Source organism: Acipenser ruthenus, chromosome 23 (genome assembly GCF_902713425.1).
Source record: "Acipenser ruthenus chromosome 23, fAciRut3.2 maternal haplotype, whole genome shotgun sequence".
In the NCBI taxonomy this organism is placed as follows: domain Eukaryota; kingdom Metazoa; phylum Chordata; class Actinopteri; order Acipenseriformes; family Acipenseridae; genus Acipenser; species Acipenser ruthenus.
In genome coordinates, this window is record NC_081211.1 from 20669347 (window position 1) to 20687839 (window position 18493).

The 18493-nt window shown below is 37.8% G+C and overlaps 1 protein-coding gene across 13 annotated transcripts in view; it reads left to right on the forward strand.

Moving 5' to 3' along the window:
* The window catches only part of LOC117962297 (protocadherin gamma-A11-like), a 100059-nt gene that overhangs the window by 32434 nt on the left and 49132 nt on the right, over window positions 1–18493 (forward strand). Inside the window, exons 1-2 of one of the 13 annotated variants that reach the window (XM_058996797.1) lie at window positions 6272–9136; window positions 10186–10562. The exons of 9 other annotated variants lie outside the window; for them this stretch is intronic. In XM_058996797.1, the coding sequence (XP_058852780.1) occupies window positions 6689–9136; window positions 10186–10206 (2469 nt within the window). In that variant the 5' untranslated portion in view covers window positions 6272–6688 and the 3' untranslated portion in view covers window positions 10207–10562. Of the gene's footprint in view, window positions 1–6271; window positions 9137–10185; window positions 12893–15165; window positions 17698–18493 lie in introns of those variants that run through there. 3 more of the 13 variants (XM_058996795.1, XM_058996793.1, XM_034022149.3) reach the window with 3 other exon arrangements.

The following is an 18493-nucleotide window of genomic DNA, read 5'->3' on the forward strand; positions in this document are numbered from 1 at the left end:
TGCTGTGGATGCAGACTCCGGGCACAACGCGTGGCTTTCATACCACCAGTTAAAAGCTACCGAGCCTGAGCTTTTTGTTGTAGGGCTACACAATGGGGAAATACGAACATCACGTCAAATATTTGAAAAGGACGATGTTAAACAAAGATTAGTAATTGTGGTGAAGGATAATGGGCGGCCATCTCACTCAACGACCGTCACTTTAAATTTAGTTCTTGGAGACAACATACCTCTTCTGTCAGATCACAGTGACTTCTCTGAGGATACACGTTCAAATGCTAACCTTACAGTCTATTTAGTGATTTCGTTAGCTTGTGTTTCCTCCCTTTTCTTTGTATTAATTATAGCAGTGGCGTCTATAAGATTCTGTAAAAGCAGAAGTTGTGGACCATTCTATGACCGCTCTAACACAAACTTTCCAGTATTCCCCGATTCATATTTCCCTCCAAATTACGCTGAAGTTGGGAGGGCTGGAACTCTTCAAACAGCGAACAGATACGACGTTTGTTTAACTACAGACACTACAAAAAGTGAGTTCAAGTATGTGCGAGCTTGTACTGGAAATACATTAAACAATAAACTCATGGAACCTGGGAATTATGAGACCATTTTAAATCTACAAGAGAATGACATCTACAAACAGGTGAGTCAACGTGTGTAATACAATATTGCATTATACAGATTGCCTGCATTTATTTGAAATACTTGCCTGTATCGTAACTGCAAAGTTGGAATCGATATGTATTATTATTATTATTATTATTATTATTATTATTATTATTATTATTATTATTATTATTATTATTATTGACTTTAGTGTTATGCATTTCCGTTATTATGTTTTTGCATATCTGATGCGCTGGTAGGGACTTCAGGATAAAGTTGGCCTTTGTTTTGCCTGCTTTTTATGTTGGGCCCTCTTAATCTACGACATGTGGACTTCTTGTTATTATTTGTTCTAAGATGAACAGTGTGTTCCTGTATATAGTTTGAGCTACTCAGTTTTGATATGCACTATATGTTCTACATGGCTTTATGTTTTCAGTTATATTTAAATTTAACTATTTATAGTTAAATTTGATTTTAGTGACCGCTAAAAATGCGTCGTATGTAAATAATGGTGTTGATCTGCTGCTATCAAATTTGCACTTTGCCATCATTAATCCATTAAAGTGATATTGAAATACATTCAAATGAAGAAAAGAGCATGGGATTGGTTGGGATCTGGATACTAAGCATGCACAAATATTATAATGTGATGTAAGGATTTTGCCGTGCACTTGGGCAATTGCTGACCCTCCAAATGCGTTACACCTCTTCTTACAAGGTGCAAACCATTGTAGACGAGAGTAACTAAGAGCTGTATAAAAGCACACACCTGCAGAGACCTGTCATTGGCCTCAGGGTGGCTGCTGTGGTGCACTTCCTGATGCTGCAGTGCTTGGCTCTTGTTGAGGAGAGGCAGGAACATGTTTGAAGGCAAAGGGCTAGACAAAGAAAACCCTGCATATTCAATCATAGGGTCACTTTGTTTGGGATGCTGGAGGGTGCGGTGCTAAAGCGTTATCGTCTCACTCCGCAGGTTATCCTAGATGTAATAGCTGAATTGAGGGATGAGCCAGACCCCAGCATTAATCTAGGGACCGTTATCCCTGCACATATGAAAGTGCTCTGTTCTCTGCACTACTTAGCCTCTGGTTCCTTTCAGACCACAGTTGGAATGTCTGGAGGGATAGCCCAATCCACCTTTTCCAGAGTGCTAGGCAAATGTATTAATTTCATGCTGTAAAGGGAATGCAAATATATAGAATTTCCTATGGATACTAGCATAACTGATGTTGGCTGAGGTTTTCCAAACAACTCAGTTTCATGCTGAGTGACCTCAGCCATAAGGACTCTTAGCTCCTTCTCAGAAAACCTTTCTTTTCATTGTGCCAAGAGGACTTTACTGCCCTTGTTCTGACATTTTTTTTTTTTTGGTTTGTATTTTCGTGCTCCACAAACGTCATACAGAGCCTACTACTCTCTGTACTCCTAACTCTGTCACCTCTGGGCTGCAAGTGCGGTCGCTAAATAGACTAAACAGACACACTCATTGAGAAGCTCATTATCATAATTGCGGATCATTATTTGTGTGTGTTGAATAATTTGCATTACTCTTAAGCTTACATAGGGTGCAGTGCCAAATAATTGCCAGGCCACAATGCAATTTGAATTTTTCATCTGCAATTATTCACACGGCGCCTATGCTTACATATACCCCCATTAGTTTCCTAGTTACTATGTTAGCCTTTATACAAAGTGTTGGTCCATTTGGTGATTATGTTAGAAATATTAAGGGTTAGTGCATTCTCAAGTGCTAGGTTTTACCTATTGACTGCATTCAGCAGTTATTTTGACTATGTGGTGGTGTACCAGGCAGATCACTTTTTATGTTTTTATTGTGTAAATGTTAACCTAGTATAGTTTTAAAGAATCAATTTGCTGTTTCCGGAACACGCATGGTTTATCTTACTATCTGCTGGTATAACATTAGTACCAGTACCTGGTATCTATGCCTTGGTTTCCCACTTGTAGTTAGAGTCAATCAAGGCAAGACATGCCTTCTATTCATATGTAGGTCCTATACAGACAGTTAAGAGTTACAGTGCAAATAATCCACAAAAGTATGTCCTGAATTTTCAAGGACCACAGCAAACAGGCACAGCCACTAAGTCTAGTCTGGGAAGCCACATTGATATGCTTTTTTGTTTTTGAAGAGGAGGGACTGCTTTAAATACAGCCATCTGTTAACCATGAGCATTGCTGACTCAGATACTCTGGCAGCAATGACAACACCACAGATTGGTAGTGGGAAGTTAGAACAAGACAGAAATAATTTGCTAAATATTTCAGCAGCACTGCTCAGACAATAATGTAACTTTTTATAATATCCTCGATAATTACAGACAGGGATTTGTCACAAAACAGTACACTGATGCAGACACAAACCAAAAAGTGGATTTACTTGACTTTGCTTCTTACAAGTTTTACCTAGTAAACTATGTTGAGGTATGTGTAAACACAACTGTAATGTTAACATTATTTGAGGTTTTTGCATTCACATTTGTGGAACTAGTGTTGTTATATTGCACCCTCAGAGCAGCCTGTCATATCTACATCTCACACTGAGAATCAGACTGCTGCTCCCCTGGTTCTGGGGGTGAGATACTGTACACATAGATGTTCTGTGATGTTTTAGATGCTGGCATGTTTTTTTGTTTGTTTTGTTAGTCATTTGCAGTTTTTCTCAATCACTAAAGCTCAGTTACTGTTACTATTAGCATAATTCTCAAAGCAGTTAACACAAACACCAAAACAGTTGCGTGATTTGCAAAACATCAAATATAATTGCAAAATGAAGCAAACATGTTACATTATTCATACATCTTGCAAAATATATTTTCATCAATTCTTCATTTAGGTACATATTGTTTAACTCTTCAACCAAATTCTTCAACCAACTCAATGCAATGCAAAGGCTTACATTATCAAACAAAAAACCAGTACACACAAAACTTGTAATGTTTTTTTTTTGTGTGTGTGTCTGTCATGGGCACTATATTTAGTTATTAATTTATAATTAAAAAGATAATAAACTTGCATGATCAATGTCTGGTATTACAGTTATATTTTCATTCTGCATCACTAAGCCGCCCGGCTCTGTCTGGCCACATGATTTCATCTCCGTCGCAGCGGGTGTTCTCCCTTCACCCTTTCACTATTCCTTTCAAATGGCACTCTGTAGATTGCCTTCATGAAGACATTGTGCCTCTTTAGAACGCGATCAATGATTGACACACTTATGCTGGTTACACCATGAAAAACATCCTCATGTGCAACTATGTAGCTTTCTATCTCACAAAAGCAGATGCCATTGTTGGCACAGATCAGATCAATGGCCAGTTCTTGTTCTGATGTCAAGAGATGACTATGGCTGACATAGGCAGCTCTTCTTTAAAAAAAAATATACATTTGACTATGGATATGCTAATGTACAATACATATGCATATTTACTGTATAAAAGAATGCAGAGAGCTGCATCAGCATGCAAGCTGCAAACTTTATAAATACAATAGGTTACATAAAGTACTGCTATTCACACATACCTATCCTCAGTTCAAAATATACAAATTACAAATGCAACTGCTGATCACCGCTGATTTGGTTGCACTGCCAGCCCTGCTTCACTCATTGTCATACTGCAGTTGACGATATGGTCCACAATTGTTGCTCGAATTTCATTTGTTACAGCAATATGCTGTGGTCTCACCAGGGCTGGCTGTCTCCTGCTGGCTGGCTGGCCAGCTTGCCCACCTTCTCCTGCCAGCTCCACGTGTCAGCACAATTTGTGATTTATTTTGGGGTTAACATCAACCTTTTATGCTTGAGTGACGTTTGATTAGAGATGGATAAATTGTGAAATGTTCATTTCCATGTGTGGAATGTTTATTTAAAGTAATGAGCATGACTTGTGTGCAACAGCATAGAGATGTATATGTTTTGAAAACAAGACATTCACTTATTTAACTTGTATTAAAGTGATGGAATTGAATTTAGTGAACCATACAGATGGTTTAGAATTTTGGATTTTGTGTGTTAACCAGAGAAATGTGTTAGTAGTTTTGCAAATGAGAAGTCATTTTCAGTGTTTGTGTTAACTTTGAGAATTGGGATATAGTTTCAAGAATTTTACTTTAGCTATTGTGAAAAACTGTAAAGGGTTACAACTGTGAGACAACTCATGTCAAAATTGGTAGACACAGTTTGTGGCTTTGCAATTCCGTGGTTTGCCAACATTACGGTGGTTGTATCTATGGTTGCATCCGTGCATTGTGAAAGTTAACTTACAAAGAAATGTGTAAAAAAGGAGTGTAATAGGTGATGGGGGGTTCGGCTGCTTATACAAATGTGGAGTACAATTCAAATGTACAGGTGAAACAAAATGCAAAGAATAAGTTACTGCCGCTAAGAAAGTTACTTCTGCTAAAGACAATAATCAGCAATTTGTATCACAAATTACCAAACAGTTCTCTCTATTTGTGTAAAACAAAATCCTCATCAATACAATTTGCAATACCAACATCATACATTTTGACAAGACACACATGGGCTGAGCATTAAATAAGGATAACTGGTTCTAGTTGTGTTAAAGTTATTATAGTGTATTGTTTTAACTATATCGTGTCTTTCCCCAGATTGAAGGACAAAGGAAAGAAAGAAAGAAAGAAAGAAAGAAAGAAAGAAAGAAAGAAAGAAAGAAAGAAAGAAAGAAGAGACAAACAGAAAGAGAGAAAGATTATCATGCAATAAATTACATTTAAGCCCCTCTATATTATTATTATTATTATTATTATTATTATTATTATTATTATTATTATTATTATTATTATTGTTGTAATGTGCAAAGTGAAGTGTAGATAATTACATTAGTAATTGCAAGTATATTTTTGTTTGTTTGTTTTTGTAGTTTTCAATGTACTATTATGGTTTCCAGTTTCCAAATATAAGTTGTCCGAACTTAAATTCTAGGGTGATGCAAAACTTCTGGCCACAGCTGCAGTGAAACCCCCTGTCTTTACCACTGCATCAAACATGTTAGAAACTTTGTGGTTGCATTTTTCCATCTCTGCAGTGAAGTAGAGAGCATTCATACAGAATCATTTTTGCTGCATTTAATAGTCATCTGGGTTAGCATACTGATGGCATGGAAGGATGGAATTCAGACCAGATTAGTCAATGGAGCTGCTCATTCGCTCACATGGTATAGTCCTAGGTTTGAATCCTGAAGGTTATGAGTTCAAATTAAGAGAAGCAAGCTGTGCACGTTTTTTTTTCAGTAGTGCAACCCTTACAGGGAGTTATGTCACACTTTGAAAGAAAATGTTGGGCAACAAGAATTGATGAAGTAGAAGCAGTAGATAGGTTTTAAGCAGCCTACTCTCAAAAATGTATTTCAAGTTGTCCATCCCTTTTACCTTATTATAGAGCCATCTATATTTGATAAGCTTGTAAAATAACTTAAACATGATTTGAATGGATTATTTCATTGAACAGTATGGTACCAGTACTGTACCACAAACTACCACTCAAAATATCATAATCTTATACCAGGACTATAATATTTCAATACATTTAAGATGGTTGGAATTAGAAAAAAATATATACAGTTATAATAAAATACAATTAAAATAAATACAAAATAAAGGCAATTTTCTTCATAGAGTTTGATATCTCTGCAAGTTTTTGCTGTTATCTTTATTCTTCCAACATATATAATGATATGTGACTGTAGTTTACTTGAAAATTATATTTTAAAACGCTGTAATGAACACAACCAGTCTGTCTCTTTAAACGGTTTGTTGTGTAGTTCTTGACTTGTACTCTAAGTGCCACTGTTGGCTAATGAGGCGATGTTCTGCAAGCAAACACCCAGCAGGACCTCCCCTAATATTGCTCTGTATAAGACAGACAGAAAGAGCAGATTGCTGTATACAGTGGATGGATTACAACGCAGAAACTGCGGCTACGTTTTTTCCAGTGCATTTGGAATGATGCAAATATACTGAGACATTATCTCTAAAACGAAATTCTTGGATTTTATGATTTCAAACTAATGCGTACATTCGATTCTTTATCGTGGTAAACATGGGAATCCATGGATTTGAAATCGCCCTGGAAACAATAGGCTGGACAGTAAAACGGCAAGTACAGTTATTTATTCTCTTTGTATGTGTTACAGATGTAGCTTTTGGACAAGTTCGCTATTCTGTTCCAGAGGAAATGAAAAGGGGATCTTTTGTAGGTAATATTGCTCAAGACTTGGGGCTGGATCTTAAAAGACTAGTAACTGGTAACGCTCGTATAGTTATTGAAGGAAGCAGTGAGTATGTTGAGCTGAATAAGGAGAAAGGACAACTCATTGTTAAAGACAGGATAGACAGAGAGCAGTTGTGCGGACACATATCTCCGTGCAGTTTCAGTTTTGAAGTTATTCTTGAAAATCCACTGAAATTATATGCTGTTACGGTTGAAATTCGGGATATTAACGACAATGCACCTGTGTTTTCTAAAAACGAAATTCAATTAGAAATAAGTGAATTAGCTGTACCAGGCGCACGATTCGTACTAGACAGCGCAGTGGATCCTGATGTAGGCATTAATTCGCTTCAAAGTTATACACTAATACCTACTGATAATTTCATTCTAAAGTTACATACCCGTCCTGATGGCAGTAAAGATGTAGAAATGGTGCTGCAAACATCTTTAGATCGAGAAAAGCAAGAAGACCTTTCATTAATATTAACTGCTGTTGATGGTGGGGATCCTCAGAGGTCGGGAACAGTTAAAATACACATCGTTGTTCTGGATGTCAATGATAATCCTCCTGTGTTTAGCCAGACAGTTTACAAAGCTACTGTGATTGAGAATGCTTTAAATGGCACATTAGTAACGAAAGTGTATGCAGCTGATTCAGATAAAGGATCAAATGGAGATATAACGTACTCGTTTACCCACATCAAAGGCAATGTTGGTGAACGGTTCCATTTAGACTCAGCTACTGGTGAAATAAAAGTGGCAGGAGAAATTGATTTTGAAAAGGGACGACTTTATGAAATAAATATACAAGCGAGAGACCACGGAGGGCTTACAGATTCAAGTAAAGTAATAATTGAAGTAATTGATGTAAATGACAATGCCCCTGTAATAACACTGAAATCAATCTCGAGTCCTATACCTGAAGACTCGTTACCTGGTACAGATATAGCTCTTATCAGTGTTCAGGATATTGACTCTGGTAATAACGGGTTGGTTCGTTTATCAATCAACCAAAACCTTCTATTTAAAATAAAATCGACTTTAAGGAATTACTATACGTTGGTGACTGAGACAACGTTAGACAGGGAAAAACTCGACCAATATAACATAACCATTACTGCCACAGATGAAGGGTCGCCTCCTCTTTCCAGCAAACAAACAATTATCCTAGAAATATCTGACGTGAACGATAATGCACCAACCTTTGACCAGATCGTATACATGAGGTATGTGGTGGAAAATAACTCCCCTGGGTTATCTATCTTTTCATTACAAGCAAGGGATTCTGACTTAAATCAAAACGCACGTATTTCTTATTTCCTTGAAGAAAACGAGATTAATGGAACACCCGTGTCGTCGTATATTTCCATTAATTCAGATAGCGGCATTGTTTATGCAGTTCGGTCTTTTGATTATGAGGAAATCAAAGATTTTCAAATCCACGTTAAAGCGCAGGATGGAGGTTCTACGCCGCTCAGCAGCAACGTTACTGTAAATATCTTTGTGCAAGACCAGAACGACAATGCGCCTCAGATTCTCTATCCAGTACAAACTGAAGGCTCTCTGGTGGCTGAAATGGTGCCTCGTTCAGCTGATGTTGGCTATCTCGTCACTAAAGTGGTAGCTGTTGATGCTGACTCTGGACAGAATGCGTGGCTTTCATACAAACTGCACAGAGCTACAGACAGGACACTTTTTGAAGTGGGGCTGCAAAATGGGGAGATAAGGACGTTGCGCCAGGTTGTTGACAAAGATGCTGTGAAACAAAAACTTGTTGTTTTAGTGGAGGACAATGGTCAGCCCTCTCGTTCAGCTACAGTGAATGTGAACGTGGCGGTTGCAGACAGCTTCCCTGAAGTACTTTCAGAGTTCGGGGATTTAACGCAGATTAAGGATTACAATGAAAATCTGACATTTTATCTGGTGGTTTCATTAGCTACAGTTTCCTTTCTTTTTATTGTCTCAATAATAGTTCTAGTGTCAGTAAAATTCTGCAAATGGAGACATTCTAGAATGTTTTATAAATCAAATGGAAACATCCCAGTCATTCCAAGTTCGTATTATCCACCTCGCTATGCAGACGCTGGCGGAACTGGAACACTTCAACACGTGTACAATTACGAGGTTTGCTTAACTACTGATTCGGGTAAAAGCGAATTCAAATATATTAGACCTTGTAGCCAAAGTCTTGTATGTGTTGACCCCAGTGGAACAGAGACCATGCTACACGAGCAGAAGGAGAAGAATGTAAGCGAAGACACTGATCTTTACAAACAGGTGAGTCTCTTTTTTGGATTTTAGATATGGTAACAAGACATGATATGTATTATGGTTGTACTTATCACATATGACTGAATGATACTGAAGTTACATACAATTTTCTACAATTTTTTATACAAGTAAAACCTTTGCTGTTAGTGTTGATTTCTCCTTAATACACCAACATGTATAATCATTATAATAGCAGATGTTTATGTAAGAAATTGAGCCGCTTTCTTCAACCCTTTCAACCTATTTTTCATTAGGGAATACGTGGCATGTATGTCGCTGTTTACCAACATGGTGCTGAAAAGCAATGCATGTCCCTTTAGGCTGCATGTAGCTCTGTATCTGTTGGTTAAAGCAGTGAAGACTAGAAACATCACGATTGGTCATCATTTATTGTGCTAACGATTTCTTTTTGAAGCGATACTATCCTTAACGCTATTAAGGATTTATTTGGTGCATAACAGGTTTAACATGTATAAATGTATGTATTTAACTTATTTATTCGTTTATTTATTAAAAATACCTGCAAACAACCAAAAGAAAGAAGCACGATGGAAAGTAGTCGTGTTAAAATAGGTCCAGACATTTCAATTCAGGCAGCATCAAAGATGATAATATACATACATCCCTTACACTGTGCACAAAACCATTAAAATATATAACGCCTTTCCCCTCTTAATAGTATATTATACCGTGTTGTTGGTTCTGTTTACTCCCATAGCAGTACGTGTCCTGTAAAATATAGGTTAGTAACAAGTCATGGACAGCAATTTTCTTAAATACTAACACATTTCTCAATGTATATAATAATAATAATAATAATAATAATAATAATAATAATAATAATAATAATAATAATAATAATATCAGTGTGTATATAATGTATTGGAAAATAATGGAACACGTCCTTACTGTTTTGAAGGTACTATCAGCACATAGCATAAACAGGCATACAGTTCAGATATTTCACAATAATATGATCGTATCATTCAATTGGCAATATTTCTTAAGTCTGTATACTGCTGCTTTAAAGAAATATATCTGCTATTCCTAACTAGGACTCTAAGTGCCACTGTTGATCAGCGAGGAGATATTCTGCAAGCACAGATCCAGCAGGACCTCCCATATTACTGCTCAGTATAAGACAGACAGAAAGAGCAGCTTCTACTACACAGTGCCTGGATTACAATACAGAAACTGCGGACGCAGAAAGCAGTACATTTTGGATAATTCTAATATACAATAAATCATCTCGTAAGAGGATATAATTTGACATTTTGAGCCTCTTCTTGTGTACATATTTACATGTTCATCATGTTAAACCTTGGATTCAGTCGGTTTGATGCTGCATTTACAAACGGAGGATGGGCACTGAAATGGCAAGTACAGTTATTGCTTCTATGTTTGTATCGTTTAGATTCTGTACATGGGCAAGTTCGATATTCCATTCCAGAAGAAATGACAAGAAGGTCGTTTGTTGGTAATATTGCACGAGACTTGGGTTTAGATCTTAAAAGACTGAGATCGGGCAGCGCACGGATCGTTACGGAAGAAAGCACTCCCTATATTAACCTTGATGCAGATAAAGGGATATTGGTTGTTAGAGAAAGGATAGATAGGGAGCAATTATGTGGGGACATATCTCCGTGCAATTTAAGTTTTGAGATCGTTCTTGAAAATCCGTTTGAATTACACCGTGTTACAGTGGAAATTCGAGATGTGAATGACAACAAGCCAGTTTTTTCAAAAAACGAAATCCGATTAGAAATAAGCGAGTCGGCAGTGCCAGGAGCGCGGTTCCTACTAGAAAGTGCCATGGACCCCGATGTGGGTGTTAACACTCTCCAAAGCTACACTCTTAACCCCACAGATCATTTTATATTAACGACCCGTTCTGCATCTAGTAAACATGTTGAAATGGTGCTCCAGTCTACGTTGGATAGAGAGAAACAAGATGATATTGTTTTAATCTTAACAGCTGTTGATGGGGGGAGCCCTCAGATGTCTGCCACAGTTAAAATACACATAATTGTTTTAGATGCAAATGACAATGCTCCTATTTTTAGTCAGCCGGTTTACAAAGCGTCTGTGCTTGAAAATTCTTTAAAGGGTACTTTAGTGGCGACAGTTAACGCAACTGATGCAGATAAAGGATCAAATGCGCATGTAACATATTCGTTTATCCACATCACAGACAGCGTTGGTGAAATGTTCGAACTAGATCCACATAATGGTGAAATCAAGGTCGCAGGGCAAATCAATTTCGAAAAAGACAAAATGTATGAAATAAACATACAAGCTAAAGATGACGGCGGTCTTACAGATTCCAGTAATGTAATCATTGACGTTATTGATGTAAATGATAATGCTCCAGTAATAAAGCTAAAGTCATTTTCAAGTCCTATACCCGAAGACTCATTACCCGGTACAGTCGTAGCTCTTATTAATGTCCTAGATATAGACTCTGGGAAAAACGGGCAGATTCATTGTTCAGTTAACAGAAACATTCCCTTTAAAATTAAATCATCATTAACGAACTATTACACTTTGGTCACTGATAGTATTTTGGACAGAGAGACTGTCTCAGTATATAATATTACAATCACCACTACAGACGAAGGCTTCCCCCCTCTATCCAGTAACCAGACAATAACACTGAGTATATCAGATATCAATGATAATCCTCCCACTTTTAATCAAGACTTGATCACCGCGTATATAATGGAAAACAACTCTCCAGGAAAGTCTATCGCTTCTGTACAAGCTAAAGATCCTGACTGGGAACACAACGCTCGAGTATCTTACTTCCTTATAGAAGCTCAAATAAATGAGACTCCTGTGTCTTCATTTATTTCCATTAACTCAGACAGTGGTATACTTTACGCAGTCCGCTCGTTTGATTATGAGCAAATCAGAGAGTTCCAAATCCACGTTAAAGCGCAGGATGGAGGTTCTCTTCCTCTTAGTAGCAACGTGACTGTAAACATCTTTGTGCAAGACCAGAACGACAATGCGCCTCAGATTCTCTATCCAGTACAAACTGAAGGCTCTCTGGTGGCTGAAATGGTGCCTAGTTCAGCTGATGTTGGCTATCTCGTCACTAAAGTGGTAGCTGTTGATGCTGACTCTGGACAGAATGCGTGGCTCTCATACAAACTGCACAAAGCTACAGACAGGACACTTTTTGAAGTGGGACTGCAAAATGGGGAGATAAGGACGTTGCGCCAGGTTGTTGACAAAGATGCTGTGAAACAAAGACTTGTTGTTTTAGTGGAGGACAATGGTCAGCCCTCTCGTTCAGCTACAGTGAATGTGAACGTGGCGGTTGCAGACAGCTTCCCTGAAGTACTTTCAGAGTTCAGTGACTTCACACAGGATAAAGACTACAATGACAACCTGACATTTTATCTGGTGGTGTCATTGGCTACAGTTTCGTTTCTCTTTATTGTCTCTATTATAGTTGTGTTGTCGATGAAGTTATGCAATTGGAGATATTCTAAACTGTTTTATAAATCGAATGGAAACCTCCCTGTTATTCCTACTTCGTATTACCCGCCCCGCTATGCAGACGCTGGAGAGACAGGAACACTTCGCCACGTGTACAACTACGAGGTGTGTTTAACGAGCGATTCGGGAAAGAGTGAATTCAGATACATCAGACCTTGCAGCCAAAGCGTTTTAAGCGTTGAGCCCAGCGCTGCAGAGACGATGCCACACGTTCAGAAGGAGAAGAACATCACTGAAGACAGTGACCTTTCCGTGCAGGTGAGCCGCGTCAGTAAATACATTTACATGTTGCATAATGTCAATGTATCAATTGTATTGATGGATGTGTTTCTTTCAAACTAATTTTATTGTCCTTGAAGGCATTTGATACAAGTCCATGTCAGTATTCAGAGTAAAGTAGAGTGGGACATAGTTAGACAGGGGTAGCTAGGGACTGTGTAGTAGCTGCAAAACATTCATAGGCATGACACTGATTGGCTACAGAGCTTCAACGTTATTTCCACCAAATTAACTGTACTTCAAAAGTAAAACATTTATGTGGGTCTTGTTCTGAAATGTCCGTGACTCAATCAGTGTTCAATTGTTTAATAAGTATGTACACATGCTATCTACAGCCTTGATCTTGTGACTAATACAAGGATACAGCACAGTAATGCGATACGCGTGTTGTTGTGGTTTGACAGTTTTTAAAATCGTACTATATGTGAGAAAATGCTACATGTGCAGGAAAAGCTGGGTTAAGGAACTGCTTGTTTTACTTTATTTTAAACAAAATGCATTCGTACAGCTTGCTCGGTCATTCAGAGTCCTTTGGCTTGATTTTTATTATGTTGCTTTATTTAAAACTAAATTGTTCCTTGCACAATTGCCCGTACTTGCTTTGAAATCTTCCTCACATTTGTCTGGATACATTTGTTGGTACAGTTGTTATTGCCTCATGACCAGCACGCCGCAGTAACGCTGGAATGTATTTTCTATTGTTTTGTCCAGATTACAGTGTTTGCACTGTTCAGATTATTTTATTAATGTTATTAGTTGTTAGAATTAATACGGCAACAATGATTTGTTGGTACTCTGTTCTGTACTGCGGAGCTAAGGCTACCGTAGCTTTTGAAGACCTTACGCACTGTGACGTTGCTGCTGAACTGGGGAAACTTAAATTGTGTCTGGGGACTAGAGGGAGAGATCGTTCCCACCGGATACTCTGAGCCAGTGTCTTTGAGCTCTGTATTCTAATGCTGTAACAACAAGCAACAAACCTGTGCCAAGGAAACAAAGACTATTGAACGGAGAAATCTCGTTTGGTCATTGTTTATACACTTCATGAACCCGGCCGGTTCCTCTGAAGAGAACAGGTAAACTTTACAAGCCTACACAGTGATTAATCACAATCTCATCATCTTCAGATCTGCGCGTGATACATCAGTTTTTACTCCTCTGCTTCTTCCTTCGCCTCCTTTGATTTTTTTTAAAATTTGTTTTGGACTTGTTTTTCATTATTGCTGAGAATTCCCTGATATTATATTCCCATTGTCGAGTCTGATACCGTTGTACCAGTTTTAAAACAATTTACAATGTTTTCTTTCCATTGAAAGTGCAACGCGTTTGCGTTTCCAAGTACTTAACATTTCAAAAGGTTAACGCTGCGCTTTTTAAAAAAATGATTCTGGCTGCACTGTAGGCATAGTTGAGCGATTGCATATTCCCAGCTAAAAGCGGGGTGTTCGGTTGACCGGTCAGTTCGTAAATTTGGTGCTTGTAACGGAGGGTCCACTCTAATTTATTCACAGTTTCTTCCTATTCTTCCTTTTTTGTCCTGAAAGTATTATACAGCATTATTATTTTAAATCTGAAAATACGTAGTTATATAAAGTTACATATTGGATTATTATACTTGGTCTTTATCTGTATTATGTAAAAAAAAAAAAAAAAAAAAAAAAAACCCTGTTCATTCATGTCGAGCAAAATGTAAATAAACTTTGCATTCGGGGACATTGGTGCTGTATGATGTGCTTTTATCAATAGAGCCGGTGCATACTAGAGAATGTTGTTTTTATGCAGGACCATTTTTTGGGGACGTTCATAATACATGTGCGTTACATGTGTTCATGAATCAACAGTATAGATTATATTTCATTGGCAAACATTCTGGCAAATCGAAAATTCAACTCGGTCTTAAACATGTACCTATGCAGTTTCCTGTTCTCCTAACTGTTTTCTGCGCTGAATGTTTTTTTCAGGTAAAGGCAGGACTTTCACTTTTAAAAATACAATGTCTTATTAACTATCTACAGAGTATCTAGAGAATAATTGTACTGAAATTTTGCTTGAAATACATTGATCTGCAGTTCTTCAATGCAACTCTAAGTGCCACTGTTTATCAACAAGGTGATGTTCTGCAAGCACAGATCCAACAGGACCGCCCATATTATTGCTCAGTATAAGAGAGACAGAAAGAGCAGCTTGCACTATACAGTGCGTGGATTACAACACAGAGACGGCGGCGACAGATACTCAAGGTATTTGGGAAATCTGTAAACAACAATAACAAAAAACATCTACATATAAATTAGATTTGTGTCGCCTTTTTGACATCAATTCTACTGTTTATCATGACAAATTTGGGATTCTTTCGACTTGAACACGGATTTGAAAGGATAAGCAGAACGATACAATGGCAAGTACAGTTCTTCATTGTCTGTATATATATTGCACATGTGGTAGATGGTCAAGTCCGCTATTCTGTTGCAGAAGAAATGGTAAAAGGATCGTTTGTAGGTAACATAGCAAATGATTTGGGGTTAGATCGTAAAAGACTAATATCTGGGAGCGCACGTGTCGTTGCAGAAGACAGCAATCAGTATGTTCATCTTGATGTGGATAAAGGGATATTGGTTGTCAATGAACGAATAGACAGGGAGCTGTTGTGTGGGGAAATATCTCTATGTAGTTTCGGCTTTGAGGTTGTTCTAGAAAAGCCGCTTCAGTTATATACTGTGACTGTGGAAATCCAGGATGTTAATGACAATGCACCCATATTTCCAAAGAATGAAATTACATTGGAGATCAGTGAATCAGCAGTAACAGGAGCACGGTTCCTATTAGAAAGAGCAATGGACCCGGATGTCGGTACAAACGCTCTACAGAGCTATAGCCTCGACCCCAAAGATAATTTTGAGTTAAAGTTACCATCCCGCCCTGGCGAGAGTAAATATGTAGAGATGGTGCTACAAACACCACTCGATCGAGAAAAGCAACCACAGCATTCATTAATTTTAACTGCTGTTGATGGCGGAAACCCTCAGAGGTCTGGCACAGTTAACATATTCATAATTGTTCTGGATGCTAATGATAATGCTCCAGTTTTTAGCCAGAGCGTTTACAAAGCTGCTGTCCTAGAAAGTGCATTAAAAGGCACTTCAGTAATAACAGTAAACGCAACTGATGCTGATAAAGGATCCAATGGCGATGTAACCTATTCTTTCACTCACATCTCGGACAGCATTGCCAAACTGTTCAAATTAGACGCAAATACAGGTGCTATTAAAGTGGAAGGACAGATAGATTATGAAAAAGCTAAATTGTATGAGGCTAGCATACAAGCAAAGGACCACGGTGGTCTTATTGATTCCAGTAAAGTACTAATTGAAATTATCGATGTGAATGATAATGCTCCTATAATAAGCCTAACGTCGTTTTCGAGTCCTATACCCGAGGATTCCTCACCGGGGACCGTCATAGCTCTTATTAATATTCAAGATCTAGACTCTGGCAGCAACGGACAGGTTCGTTGTTTAATTAACCAACATTTGCCTTTTAAAATAAAATCCTCATTAAGGAACTACTACAGTTTAACAACTGACAGAGTTTTAGACAGAGAAAAGGTTTCAGAATATAATATAACAATCACTGCGACAGATGAAGGATCGCCCCCTCTTTCAAGTAACACAACAATAATGCTGAAAATATCAGATGTTAATGACAATCCACCAGTATTCGATAAACAAGTATATGCGGCAAAGGTGACTGAAAATAACTCACCTGGGTTATCTATTCTTACTGTACAAGCCAGCGATTCTGATTGGAACCAAAATGCCCGTATCTCTTACGTACTTGAAGAAACACGGATTAATGGAACGCCTATATCATCATATATTTCCATTAACTCAGACAGTGGAATACTTTACGCAGTGCGCTCGTTTGATTATGAGCAAATAAGAGAATTCGAAATCCACGTTAAAGCTCAAGATGGAGGTTCTTCTCCTCTTAGCAGCAACGTGACTGTAAACATCATTGTGCAAGACCAGAACGACAATGCGCCTCAGATTCTCTATCCAGTACAAACTGAAGGCTCTCTGGTGGCTGAAATGGTGCCTCGTTCAGCTGATGTTGGCTATCTCGTCACTAAAGTGGTAGCTGTTGATGCCGACTCTGGACAGAATGCCTGGCTGTCATACAAACTGCACAAAGCTACAGACAGGACACTTTTTGAAGTGGGGCTGCAAAATGGGGAGATAAGGACGTTGCGCCAGGTTGTTGACAAAGATGCTGTAAAACAAAGACTTGTTGTTTTAGTGGAGGACAATGGTCAGCCCTCTCGTTCAGCTACAGTGAATGTGAACGTGGCGGTTGCAGACAGCTTCCCTGAAGTGCTTTCAGAGTTCAGTGACTTCACGCAGGATAAGGATTACAACGAAAATCTGACATTTTATTTGGTGGTGTCATTGGCTACAGTTTCCTTTCTTTTTATTGTTTCCATAATAATTCTGTTGTCAGTAAAGTTCTGCAAATGGAGACAATCCAGACTGTTTTATAAATCAAAAGGAAAACTCCCTGCTATTCCATATTACCCACCCCAGTATGCAGACGTTGGGGGGACAGGAACACTTCGACATGTGTACAATTACGAGGTGTGTTTAACAACTGACTCGGGAAAGAGCGAATTCAAATACATCAGACCTTGTAGCCAAGGTATTTTAAGTGTTGACCCCAGTAGAACAGAGACAATGCCACATGTGCAGGAGAAGAAGAACCTAATAGAAGACACAGATTCTTCAATACAGGTGAGCCTTATTTAATTAAGCCGTTGCTATGACAAGTGCTTTACATTCACTCCAGCTTTTAACTTGATTGTGCCAAGGAACCTTTGAGTATTTTCTTAGCTGTTTGGTAATAGTTTTGTTATAGCAACATGAACACAAAGTAATACACATTTTAAACAGAACTAGACTGTAGTAATCGGGCTCTGCTAAGTGAAACTGAGTTGTGTTATTTATACCTATAAAATGATCTTATTTAACAATATAACATGTGCTCATTCCTAATGGGGCCCCATTTGTAGTTCTATACACGTTTATGGCAATATACATTATTATTATTATTATTATTATTATTATTATTATTATTATTATTATTATTATTATTATTAGTAGTAGTAGTAGTAGTAGTAGTAGTAGTAGTAGTAGTAGTAGTAGTAGTAGTAGTATTCAATGCAGTTTCACAAACACCAACAAAATAAAATATCTATCATAGTAAAAGTGTATGACCCTGTAAAGGATGATGTTCTCTCACAAAGTTGGAAATTGTTTACATTGTTATAAACCTTCCAAATAATTTTGATGATAATCCTCATTTTTTACTGGGATAGTTTATATTGTTAGTCATTAAGGGCCCTATTCTCACTTGGTGTATGTGCTATTTGCGGTGGGTGAAGGGTTTACACATCCTCTCTTACAGCAGGTAAATAGCACCTAAACGAAATGAGAATAGGACTCCGTAGAGAATTTCACTTTGTAGCTAATATCATAAAAAAAAAACAAAAAAACAAAAAAACATTACATTCAAATTAGAGTGTATATT